The sequence below is a fragment of the Pogona vitticeps genome, chromosome 1 (genome assembly GCF_051106095.1).
Source record: "Pogona vitticeps strain Pit_001003342236 chromosome 1, PviZW2.1, whole genome shotgun sequence".
In the NCBI taxonomy this organism is placed as follows: Eukaryota; Metazoa; Chordata; class Lepidosauria; order Squamata; family Agamidae; genus Pogona; species Pogona vitticeps.
The window spans coordinates 59,244,587-59,257,279 of record NC_135783.1 but is presented as its reverse complement, the minus strand read 5'-3'; the positions used below and the strand labels follow the sequence as shown (position 1 = coordinate 59,257,279).

Below are 12,693 nucleotides of genomic sequence, written 5' to 3'. Positions count from 1 at the left end.
ATGATTAAGACAACAATGGTGTAATTCCTTTCAGTTCAGTGAGTCTACTTCAGTTGGGAAAAACAATTGGATTTAGGCGAGTGAGTGCTGAAAACTGTAAATGACCAGCGGTACTGGCTTTTTTGATTTGTCCACAGCTTCTACACCTTTATTTTTTGCAAACATCTAGCATATGCTCCCCAAACGATGAAACCTTTAAAAATCCAAGTATTTATTCAGCATCAAAAAACACACAGACAAGAATTTTAAATCCCATTTTATGAGAGATATTTCCAGAGATCTAGTGTTCCCTAGGGATATCATGACCCTGCAGTGAAATGCATCTGAAAGCAAAGAGATCTGCTTACCCCAGTTCTGTAAGCCACCTCCATCACCTCTCCAATACACTTTTCTTGTGACAGAGGAAGATGGTGGAGTTAGAGGAGAAACCAGCAGGAATTTTTGGGTAGAAGCAGAGCATCATTTACAGATGGTGACTGGATTGACTTACAAGTCCAAGCATCCTGGTCTAAAAGTAAGCTCCAGAATATTCTACTCGAATAGAATAGTCCTATTCTTTGTGTGGGTTAAACACATGAAGGAGTAGAGCAAACTAGTCCTCATCAGACTTGAACAGACTCAACAATCCCTGGAGACTTTCAGTGTAGGCCATAACACGGGGAAATCAAGATTCTTGCTCACATGAAGAGCCTTCAGGGATTGCCATGACTCCTTTCTTCAGATATTTTTGCTTTGCATGCACAGAACAACAAAAATGTATCCTTGAAGGCTTTCACGGCAGGGATCCGATGGTTGTTGTGGGTTTTCTGGGCTGTTTGGCCATGTTCTTAAGGTTTTTCTTCCTAACGTTTCGCCAATCTCTGTGGCCAGCATTTTCAGAAGACAGGAGTCAGAACTCTGTCTGTGCTCTGGTGCAGTTTGTTGGATAGTTATTTATAGCAGTGAGGTCAGCTTTTGTCCTTTTCAGGAGATTGGATGATTATGGTGATCAGCATGTTTTTTTGTTGTGAGTGTATTGTTGTGATAGGGGGAAGAGATGATTTTTCACTGTGATTGATGGGTGTCATCAGCTGGTCTTTTGTGTGCAGTGATCACCGGCCCTTGTGGCTGGTAGAGTTAGTTGACCTTTTGCAGGCTGTATTTTTCAGTGCTGGGGGCCAGGCTTTGTTGAGTTTTAAACTTCCTTCTTTTCTGCTGGTGTTTGTGAATTTCAGTGGCTTCCCTGTGCAGATTAATGATTGCTGGTGTTGTCCAGTACTTCTGTATTTTGAAATAGAATGTCATGTCCAGTTTGTTTTAGGGCATGTTCCACTACTGCCGATTTTTCCGGTTGTTTTAGTCTGCAGTGTCTCTCGTGTTCTTTGATTCTGGTGTGGATGCTGCATTTTGTGGTTCCAGTATATACCTGGCCACAACTGCAAGGTATCCGGTATACTCCTGCAGTGGTGAGGGGGGTCCCTTTTGTCCTTTGCTGACCATAACATTTGTTGTATTTTGGGGTGGGCCTGAATACTGTTTGTAGGTTGTGTTTTTTCAAAAGTTTCCTCATGTGGTCTGTGACCCCTTTGATGTATGGCGGAAATACTTTATGTGTGGGTGGCTGTTTTTCCTGTTCTATTTTAAAACACAGAAGTACTGGACAAGAGTAGTGTCCTCTGAAGATGCTGGCCACAAAGACTGGCGAAACATTAGGAAGAAAAACTTCAAGAACATGGCCAAACAGCCCGGAAAACCCACAACAACATAAAGCTGTGATTTGGTAGCACTGAGAGCCACCAAACTAGAAGTAACCTGGGGTTTCTAAAATTGCTCACTTGATTTGCATCCAGAAGATTTTATTCAAAACTATGAGTTAATCCAACAAAAGTTTTTAACTGATCTTTGAGTTAAAACACTAATGCCTTCCAAGTCTTCCTTTAGTGACATCACTTCTCAAACCCTTTTGTGACATTTAAATCAATGGCAGCTAGACATAATGCTCAGGCTCACTGTTACAGCAGCTGCACTTCTAGCTTTCAGATCTCAGCTTGCTAGTGGACTTGTGCTGGTAACCAAATCTTAGCTGCTTCCTCAAAGTAAACATTTCACATAGCCAAGATGTGCTATTTTTAAAATGCAGACTTTCAGGAAGCATTTCTGAACTCTGATATCTCCCAGGCTCACCAGTGCCAAACTCACAAATCAAATCTAGAGTGATCTGTTTTAGAAAGGAGTGCAAATGGTTTTTAAAGTGATTTTGTTACTATTGTTTACATATACCAGTGTAAGCCAAAGACAACATAAATTTTAGAAGCAAATTGCCAATAGTTAAGGAATCAAGACTTGCATTTCTAATCACATAGCCAGTCGCACAATTAGTGCACAATGAGGAATGTAAATGTTGACCTCTTAACTAGCAACAGTTTGCTACTGCAATTTATAACATTGGACTTACACTGATTTGATTTATTTTATTTTATTAATTACATTTCTATCCTGCCCATCTAGTGAACAGGCACTTCTCTGGGCTGCTAACAGCAATAAAAAGAAACACAACTACCCACCCCAAACCATAAAGACGTAATTAATGAGATCCAAACAATAACCCCAAAAATAAAATAGACCCAGAAACAACAGCAAATTGAGATCAATATCGAACTAATGCATGGATCCACAATGTCAAAGGGACAGGATGTTTATGAATTCCATAGTATGGAGAAAGAGCCGCTGTGACTCAGATGTATGTCTGGTGTGTACATTTCCTCAATGAGAGGCCAATTATACCAAATATAGGTAGTAGAATGTTTAGAATTACAGTGGGGTCTTGACTTGAGAACTTAATCCGTATTGGAAGGTGGTTCTCAAGTCAAAAAGTTCTCAGGTCAAATCTGCATTTCCCATAGGAATGCATTGAAAACCATTTGATCCGTATCTGCTCTTTTCCGTCCATAGAAACTAATGGAAAGCTGCTATTCCGCCTTCGACCACTAGAGGGGGATATTTTGTTTCTTTTTTTCTTAGGTCAAGAAAGGTTCAGGGAAGGCAGGGAAAATACAGTCCAGGCAGTACAGTACCAGGCAGCCTGAAGACTGTCTCCCAATCCACTCTCTAAACACTGGAAGGAGTGAGGAAGCAGACAGGCACCCTTTTCACTGGCCAACAGTTAACTGAAAGTTCACATTTTGCACTTTCCCTGCCTCCCACGTGGTTTTTTTCAGTTCGTAACTCAAATCTAAGTATGTAAGTCAAGTCAATATTTTCCTATGAGAGTGGTTCTTAAGTCAAAATGTTCTTAACTCGAGCCGTTCTTAAGTCAAGACCCCACTGTAAATGAAAAGGTCCCTATCTGACTGCTTCTGGTGCTGCTTCCCTATTTGTTCAAAAAACCCTATGGCCTCAGTAATATATGGTGACCTGTGAGTAGTTAAATTCATTCAAGATTAGCATCAAGTGGTTCATCAGTTTTCTTCCATTTACGTTTGTCTTGCCTACTAGCATCATCTGCATTCTGGCTAGATCCGTCAAAAACCTTTGGTTTGTTTTCTTCTTCAATGGTTTGTATTTCATCTTGCAATTGTAATAATGTATGAGTATATGTGTGAGTCTGTTTTCGCAACTCTCTCCCAATGTCTTTGTGTCATATATTCTCTAAATCTGAGGATCAAAGCTGCATGCTGTGTTAAACGCATGTTGTATAGGGAGATATCACTTTAAAAAACCTCTCAGGTAAGTATGTGCAGTTCCAGTACGCATCAGGGTCAGTACATGTGAATAAAGTTTACACTTTCCTTCCATCTGTTTTTTACCCCTTCAAATTTGCAAGATCTGAGGGAGGAGACCATTGACACAGTAATTTTAAAAAGCAAAATACCAAAAAAAAAAAAAAATCTATTGAGTTCAATGGAGACTTTCTCCTTCTGTTTTTCACCTTTAAAAGTAGGAGATGGATTTTATAGATAAAATACACATGTAGAAAGGTTTAACCCTCCCAAACGTAAGTTTCTTTTTCCTGATCTGGATTAAGGCTGCTTTGACGTATTTTCAGAGTTTTAAAAAGGGGAAGCTTTATTTGCACGCTATATGTTTAACATAATGTGTACTTTGACCCTTTGAAGTGAGGGGCTCTGTTATTATTGATCTCTGTAAACTACTCATGAGAGCCTTTGTTTTGCTAAAGAATGTGGTTAGAATGAATACATAATTTGTTGCAATCATAAAATAAAAACTTAATAAATTGTATTTTTATTTTGTTAATTTTATGCTCTCTTAATAAACGAGGCTGAGTTATGTAAAATCTGGTGATGTCACTGTCTACCCATCTGTTATTATGTGTGGGTTTCTTACATTGACATCGGAACAAGTATTTATAGTAAAAGATTATCTTATAAAATGAAGCATGGTAGTCAATACTGTCCAAAGTTACTAAGGATTTAGAGGATTTAGAGTGACTTTTTAAACTCATGAGGGCTGCAGTTCCAAGAGGACTTAGCATGACAGAATTTTGCACCTTTGGATTTAAAAGTCAATTTTAGAACCATCCATAGTTGCTTAAAAGAGATTTTGGGATTATTTTGTCTTTAAAAGAAAAATAGATGGGAAAGGCTTTGTAATGGTACACTGGGTAATCTATTGCTTTTAATTGTTTATTTGTCAACATCATCTTGTAGTCTAAAGTAGAAAGCTACTGAGACTGCACCCCCCTGCTTTTTTCCATTAACAATTGCAGCATCAAACCAGAAGTATTGGGTGGTACACTAAGTACATTAACTTAGGGGTGCTGAACAGCCAGGGGATAGGATGTCCTATACTGTACTTGCTGATTTGGATTATCCCACTCATGAGGATCCTGCTGGCCTATTCTGAGCATAGGATACAGATGCAGTTTTCAAGTGTGCCTTGTGATCAAGACAGTTTAAAAAAAATCAAATCAGGTTTTTGTTGTTTTAAATTAAAACAGCTTTTTTGTTCTTACTGTTAAAATACTTTTTGTTTTTTACAAAAGCCCTTTGTAATATCAGTTTTGATCTGTGCTATTGTTCAAACATCTCACTATGGAATAAGTATTATAAATGCTAGTTCTATATTATGAAACTATGTATTTATTCAATATTTTCTGAAATGTTTTGTAAATAGGGACCCAGCAATTCTTTGATTAGGGAGGCAATTTTATGACATTCCGTAGGATTTTTATACATTGTTTAGTTTAATCTTTATATCTCCATTAAAACTCAGTTTGGTAAATACCATAAGAAAAAAATTGCCATTCTCATTATGGGTTTGTATGTACAGTATAGAGATGAACAGTAATACTGTATAAGGGAGTAGCAGCCAACTGTAACCAGTTATCCTTAGAGCCGCTTTTTTCCTCAACATGGTAACATTTTGAAAATTTTTGGAACTTATATCAAAATCTTCAAAGTTGGTTTCTGTAGTTTATTTCAGCATTTACAACCCTAGTTATTGTCCCCGATTAAATTGAATCTTTCTGAAGAGTGGCATAGAGATTTACAGTATATCACTGGAGTACACCCCCTCACATTTCATAAATATTTTAATATATCTTTTCATGCGACAACACTGAAGAAATGACACTTGGCTACAATGTAAAGTAGGGAGCATTCAACTTGTATAATAGTGTAAATGTGCAGTCCCCTCAAAATAATGCAACACACAGCCATTAATGTCTAAAACACTGGCAACAAAAGTGAGCCACCCCTAAGTGACAATGTCCAAATTGGGCACAAAGTGTCAATATTTTGTGTGGCCACCATTATTTTCCAGTACTGCCTTAACCCTCTTGGGCATAGAGCTCATCGGAGCTTCACAGGTTGCCACTGGAGTCCTTATGACTTCACAGAGCTGGTGGATGTTAAGAGACCTTGCACACCTCCACCTTCCGTTTCAGGATGCCCCACAGATGCTCAATAGGGTTTAGGTCTGGAGACATGCTTGGCCAGTCCATCACCTTTACCCTCAGCTTCTTTAGCAAGGCAATGGTCGTTTTGGAGGTGTGTTTGGGGTTGTTATCATGTTGGAATACTGCCCTGTGGCCCAGTATCCAAAGGGAGGGGATCATGCTCTGCTTCAGTATGTCACAGTACATGTTTTCATTCATGGTTCCCTCAATGAACTGTAGTTCCCCAGTGCCAGCAGCACTCATGCAGCCCCAGACCATGACACTCCCACCACCATGCTTGACTGTAGGCATAACACACTTGTCTTTGTAATCCTCACCTGGTTGCCACCACACACGCTTGACACCATCTGAACCAAAGAAGTTTATCTTGATCTCATCAGACTACAGGACATAGTTCCAGAAATCCATGTCCTTAGTCTGCTTGTCTGCAGCAAACCATATGCGGGCTTTCTTGTGTATCATTTTTAGAAGAGGCTTCCTTCTGGGATGACAGCCCTGGAGACCAATCCGATGCAGTGTGTGGCATATGGTCTGAGCACTGACAGGCTGACCCCCACCCCACCCCTTCAACCTCTGCAGCAATGCTGGCAGCACTCAATACGTCTGTTTCCCAAAGCCAGCCTCTGGATATGATGCTGACCACGGGGCACTCAACTTCTTTGGTCGACCATGACGAGGCCTGTTCTGAGTGGAACCTGTCCTGTTAAACCGCTGTTTGGTCTTGACCACCGTGCTCCAGCTCAATTTCAGGGTTTTGGCAATTTTCTTATAGCCTAGGCTGTCTTTATGTAGAGCAATGTAGCGTTCACCCTTTGTTAGGTATAAGTCATATATTATTCATGTTGGCAAATGTGGTTGAGCAGCAGAGCCGAGAGAGAAGTTAAAAGGTGGAGCCTTTGGTTCGGTGAGAGAGAGAGAGAGAGAGAGTCAGAGTCAGAAGAGATAAGAGATAGAGTTGGAGACTGATTAAGATACAGTGGTGCCTCGCTTAACGATGTTAATTGGTTCCATAAAAAAATCGTTATGTGAAAACATCGTTAAGTGAAACACCATTTCCCATAGGAATGCATTGAAAACCGGTTAATCCGTTCCAATTGGAACAGATTAATGCTTGCAATCATTAGCCCACCTCCTGAAACCTATGCAAACTTAATTTGGTGTTGTTCTGAGTCATCGTTAATTTTTGGTGATTTTTTCTCTCTCTCATTGAAAAGCATTGGACCGTCCGTCCAATGCTTTTCAATGAGAGAGAAAAAAAATCACCAAAAATTAATGAAGACTCAGAACAACACCAAATTAAGTTTGCTTAGGTTTCAGGAGGTAGGCTAACGATTGCAATCAGTTAAAACAGGCTTCAAACAGTTTAAGACACTTTTACAGGAGCGAAAAGGGAGATCGGAAAGAGCTTTAAAAGGGAAACGGAGATCAAAGAGCCCTTTCCAATCTCCCTTTTCGCTCCTGTAAAAGTGTCTTAAACTGTTTGAAGCCTGTTTTAAATGCTTGCAATCGTTAGCCCACCTCCTGAAACCTATGCAAACTTAATCTCCCCAAAGTATTTTTTGTCCTTTATCTCCCCAAAGTATTATTTCTCCATGGAAGAGGTGTGTGTGTTTTGGTCTTATTATCAGGTCCCTTCAGAATTTGTTTTGGTAATATTTTTGAACTTAGCAAAACATTGCATGGGCATGTAGCATGCTGGATTTGGTTATTGTTTCTTTTACACATCTGTATCCTTCTTCAACATTTCTGGCTGTTCATACTTCCTGATCTGGAAAAAAAAAACCAAGAAAGAAAATAGCTTACAATGTCTTGCCTTGAGCTTTAATAATAAGCGTGGGAACCTGCAGAGGGAGCTGGCTATCAAAAAGGAGATTGGACAAGACAGGACAGAACCTTTACATACATCCTCACTTACCTCATTAGAATCCTGAACCTGGATTTCTGAAAAACTTCTCCTGTTTCCTGTTCTTTTGGAAGAGAAGTTGTCTTCTATCAGATTGAATGGGGAAAGTTGAAATTCTCATGAGAGACGTTTTCAGCACACCATAAAAAAACGAAGTGCACTGTTAGGGTATGTTACTCTTCTGAGTTTTATTTTTAATAGCAGTTTGTGCAGAAAAAAAAATATGTGAACAAAAATCCTTAACATGTGCTGTGATTCCTTGAAAATGCAGACACATTTCCCCACCCCCACCCGATTAGTACACCTGTCCTCCAAAATATGCAGATTTCTAGCAAGGTACAGTATGGCTTTGTGCTTTCCTTATAGGTCCCATTTGTGGTGGTGGATGAGCAGCAGGTTCCCCCAGCAGCATGCTTACCCTTATATCAAATCTGCATTGTGATACTGGTATAGTGATGCTGGCATCCAGTTTGCTTAACATTCCAGAAGAAAAGCTTGTTCTTTCAGTAAACTGTCACATTTCTCAACAAGCAAGATGTTGCTTTTCTCTGCCTTTTCCTCCTTTGGATCTCTTTGGAAACGTTCCTGTTGACCCCTGATGTTAATGAGGTCAGAGCATTTCTTTTATTCTTGTGATAAAGTGTGCTGCTGACCTCTTGGGAACACTCACATATCGGTATATCAATGTAACCTATAGAGTTATCAGGTCTCCAGCTCTGGCTTGAGGTTTGAGACCTGATAACTCTATAGGTTACATACAGCTCTCAGGATGTGAACAGAATCTGAGAGAATAGGATGCTGTTGACTTGGTGAGCCTGATATTGTTTTTGGATCATATTGACATACTGAACAGAGATGTAACAGAAAAAGGAATAATGTGGCTCCTTTGAGAGTAACAAAACTATTTTATGTGGGCTTTAGATTACAGTACTGTACTTCTCTTCAGACATATGGAATATGGTATCTAGGCTACCGTTTATATATACATAGTGTATATGGTTTGGAGATGGAAATGGGATAAAGTGGAATAGGAAGCATCTTTGGGGAATGTTGAAATTCTCATGACAGCCATATATTCCTAGTAATAAGACTCCATCATGATAGAGGCATTATTAACACAAGTAGTGAACATTCAAGGTGATTACACTTAACATCCTAACAAGAAAACTGCCGGTAAACCCAAATTTAATTTTGTCCCACCTCTGCTTTAGAAAACTGTTCTTTTTACATCTGGCAATGCATTTGCTTCTTTGCAAACTTAACCTTTCAAAATTTCTCCCAACAGACTCTGCAGAGGTATACCCTTGCTAAAATTACTTCATTGGTTGCTACCTTCATTGTGTCACCATGTTCATTATATAGACACAGCATCTTGCAATTGTTGCTGTAACAGGTCAAGAACATATCCCTTAGGACATCACCAGGTCACACCTATAGGTCTCAAGATTTAAGTTTGAAATCTCAAGGAATGGGGTACCCCTGATCTGCCACAAATCTGCCACCTTAGCTACCAGCAGACTGCATTCAAACTCCATACTATAACAGATTTGCATTTGTAATGTACAGTACAAAGCCCTCATTACTGAGTCACCAGGGATGATGTTTTTGGTTCCAGTTATATAACCTGGAAGGGGGACGACAGAGGATGAGATGGTTGGACAGTGTCACCGAAGCAACCAACATGAATCTGACCCAACTCTGGGAGGCAGTGGAAGATAGGAGGGCCTGGCGTGCTCTGGTCCATGGGGTCACGAAGAGTCGGACGCGACTAAACGAACGAACGAACGATATAACCTGGCAAGCTTTTGTACTTTATCTCAGTGCCAAATAAATCCACCTTCCTGATCTTTGTTTCAGCTTGTTGTTGTTGTTGTTGTTTTGAAATTATTTGGATTACCAATTCACAAGAACTGCTTTTTAAACTTCATAGACTGCACCACATATGGTGCACTGAATGTGTAACTAAGTGGGTCTCCGGGTGACCTAGTTACACAGTTAAGAATTTCATCACAAATGATATGTGACATGTATTGGAACCTTGGGACCTTTTGTTCATGTGAGAATTTAAGCAACAGTTCAGCTATAAATTAATTTTCCTGCCGTTCTTTTGGATCTGGGCTGCATTGAAGTGATATTTGTGTGATTTACATTGTCTTATGCACACAGATTTCATTACACAATTCACATAAAGTTATATAATATAATTTACATTGTACAAAGACAGAAATGGAAAATTAAGGCGTTTACAGAGTTTAATTCTTTTTAAACTGCTCTTATATATCATTGTGAACCAAGAGTACAGTATTTTGTATTTGTATGTCCTGTACATTAGTGAAAGGAGTCTCTGAAAGTCAGGCTAGATGTGACATAAAACAGACTAGTATTCTTGGAGTCCTCTCTCCTGAGTTCCTGCCTTATGACTAATCCAAATCAAATATTTGAAGGGCCCTCTCTAGGGATACAGGTTCTGCCCTCCTAGCTGTTACTGCATCACTGGTTCTGATAAAACATTTTTAACCTCTACTGATTTCTCATATAGGATCTTCTAATACCTGAGCAATGGAGAATTCTGTGATTCTGAGTAATACTACTAGTACACTTCTCCCTTGAACTGCACAGGTCTGAACAGCGTGGTTTTGGTTTTACACAGCTTTTAAATAAATAAATACTGTGTGTCTAGCCACTCACAACCAGGGGCATGAGTTCAAAACAGAAGGCATAGAAATAATCTGTTGTTGTTGTTAGCCATTTAGTCATTTCTGACTCTTCGTGACCCCATGGACCAGAGCACACCAGGCCTTCCTGTCTTCCACTGCCTCCCGGAGTTGGGTCAAATTCATGTTGGTTGCTTCGGTGACACTGTCCAACCATCTTGTCCTCTGTCGTCCCCTTTTCCTCTTGCCTTCAGACTTTCCCAACATAAGGGTCTTTTCCAGGGAGTCTTCTCTTCTCATGAGATGGGGCATAAGAGTTATACACAGATTTTGAACTACACAAAGGTATTGGCGCCCCTTACACCAGCGCTGTTGAAGGGACAAATCTAGTAGTAGTAGTACTTCTTGGAATTGTTGTTTGCAGTATATTCCATTCTTGAACTGGATCATCTTCTTATGGCTTCAGGATGAAGAAAAGCAAGACAGTTCTAAAAGTACATGAAACAGAAAGGGAAAGGGGGGAGAGGGAAAGAAAGGGAAAACCAAGAACTTTCAGGCACGGCATGGCTTGTAGAATGCCCAACTCTGATGGAAAACAGTATACACACTGTTTGACAGCAGATATCCTGGGTCCCTGAGAAATAGCAATTTATTTCTGTATTTAAAACATGTATACTGAGCTTTTTCTCCTCAAGACTATCCTCAAGGCAAATTATAATATTAAAGCAACAGAATTAAGTGTCCTTATGAATTATGACGTTCATGAGCATTCTGTGTAATAAAAAATTACAGAAAATTGTGACTCATGGGCATTTGACCAATACAGTTTCAACTTTCAAGCAATTTCAGAGGGCTTTGAGGTATAGGTTAGTCTTTAAGGAATCTATTGATTTTTGCATCCTACTGTGCTTAATAATATATTGTTGTGTTTGTTTCATTTTAGGGAGTGCTGTCGCTTTTTTGGAGACAATGGCTTGACACTGAAGGCATTTTTTACCAAGGCAGCACCCTTTGGTGTTCTTTGGACACTCACAAACTACCTGTACTTACATGCAATAAAAAAAATAAACACTACAGATGTCTCCGTGTTGTTCTGCTGCAACAAAGCTTTTGTTTTCTTGCTTTCATGGATTGTTCTTAGGGACAGATTCATGGGAGTGAGGGTAAGTCATTAACTATATTTTCTTTTTCATTGTTATATCTATTGTCACTGTTATTTTTACCTGCTCTCAAGTCACTTCCAATTTATGGCAATCCTATGAATGAGCAATCTCCAAAATGTCGTATCCTCTACAGCCCTGTTCCGCTGTTCTAAATCCTAGCCTGTGGCTTCCTTTAGGGAGCCAATCCACTAATATTTAGTCTTCCTCTTTTCCTACAGTCTTCCACCTTTCCCAGCATTATTGTCTTTTTCATAGAATCCTAATGATGAGCCCATATGAAAATGTTGGTTTCTCCATTTTTGTCTCCAGAGATAATTCAGGCTTGATTTGCTTTAGGACCCACTTGTTCCCCTATTTGGCAGTCCAGTGTATTTACAAAACTTTCCTCCAGCACTACATTTCAAATGAATCATTTTTTTCCTATCAGCTTTCTTTAATGTCCAGTTTTCATACCCGTACATATTGACTGGGAATACAGTAGTGTGAATGATCTTGATCATGTTCTCCAGTGACACATGCTTACACTTGATTATCTTTTCTAATTCCTTCATTGCTGTCCTTCCAAATCTCAGTCTCTTGCCGATTTCCTGGCTGCAGTCTCCATTTGATGATTGAACCAAGGTATACAAAGTCTTTATCAATTTCAATTTATTTATTGCCAACATTAAAGTTGTGTAGTTTTCTTAACATTCGGCTGTAGTCCTGCTTTGGCAATTTCTCTTAAATTATTGATGTTTCTTCCACCAGATTTTCACTCCTCCTTTATCTGAATCTAATCTGGCTTTCTGTAAGATACGTTCTGCATACATATTGAAGAGATAAGAAGATAAAATGCACCTTTTTCTGATTTTCTTGCTTTAATCAAATAAATAAATAAATAAATAAAGGAAAACATTCTCTCCCTCCATATTCTTCCCTAATGGTAATTTCTTGCCCACAAGACAGGTTACACATCAGGACAATCACGTGCTGAAGCACACCCATTTCTTTCAGAACAACCCATAGTTTCTCATGATCTACACAGTCAGGGGCTTAGCATACACTGATCTTCTTTTGAAATTCTTTGGTGTGCTCCAG

The 12,693-nt window shown here is 39.3% G+C and overlaps 1 protein-coding gene across 4 annotated transcripts in view; it reads left to right on the top strand.

Moving 5' to 3' along the window:
- SLC35F3 (solute carrier family 35 member F3) overlaps positions 1 to 12,693 on the top strand; it is a 166,722-nt gene that overhangs the window by 138,199 nt on the left and 15,830 nt on the right. For all 4 annotated transcript variants that reach the window (XM_072993347.2, XM_072993356.2, XM_072993364.2 and 1 more), the window contains one exon: positions 11,397 to 11,616. In XM_072993347.2, the coding sequence (XP_072849448.1) occupies positions 11,397 to 11,616 (220 nt within the window). The remainder of the gene's footprint in view (positions 1 to 11,396; positions 11,617 to 12,693) is intronic.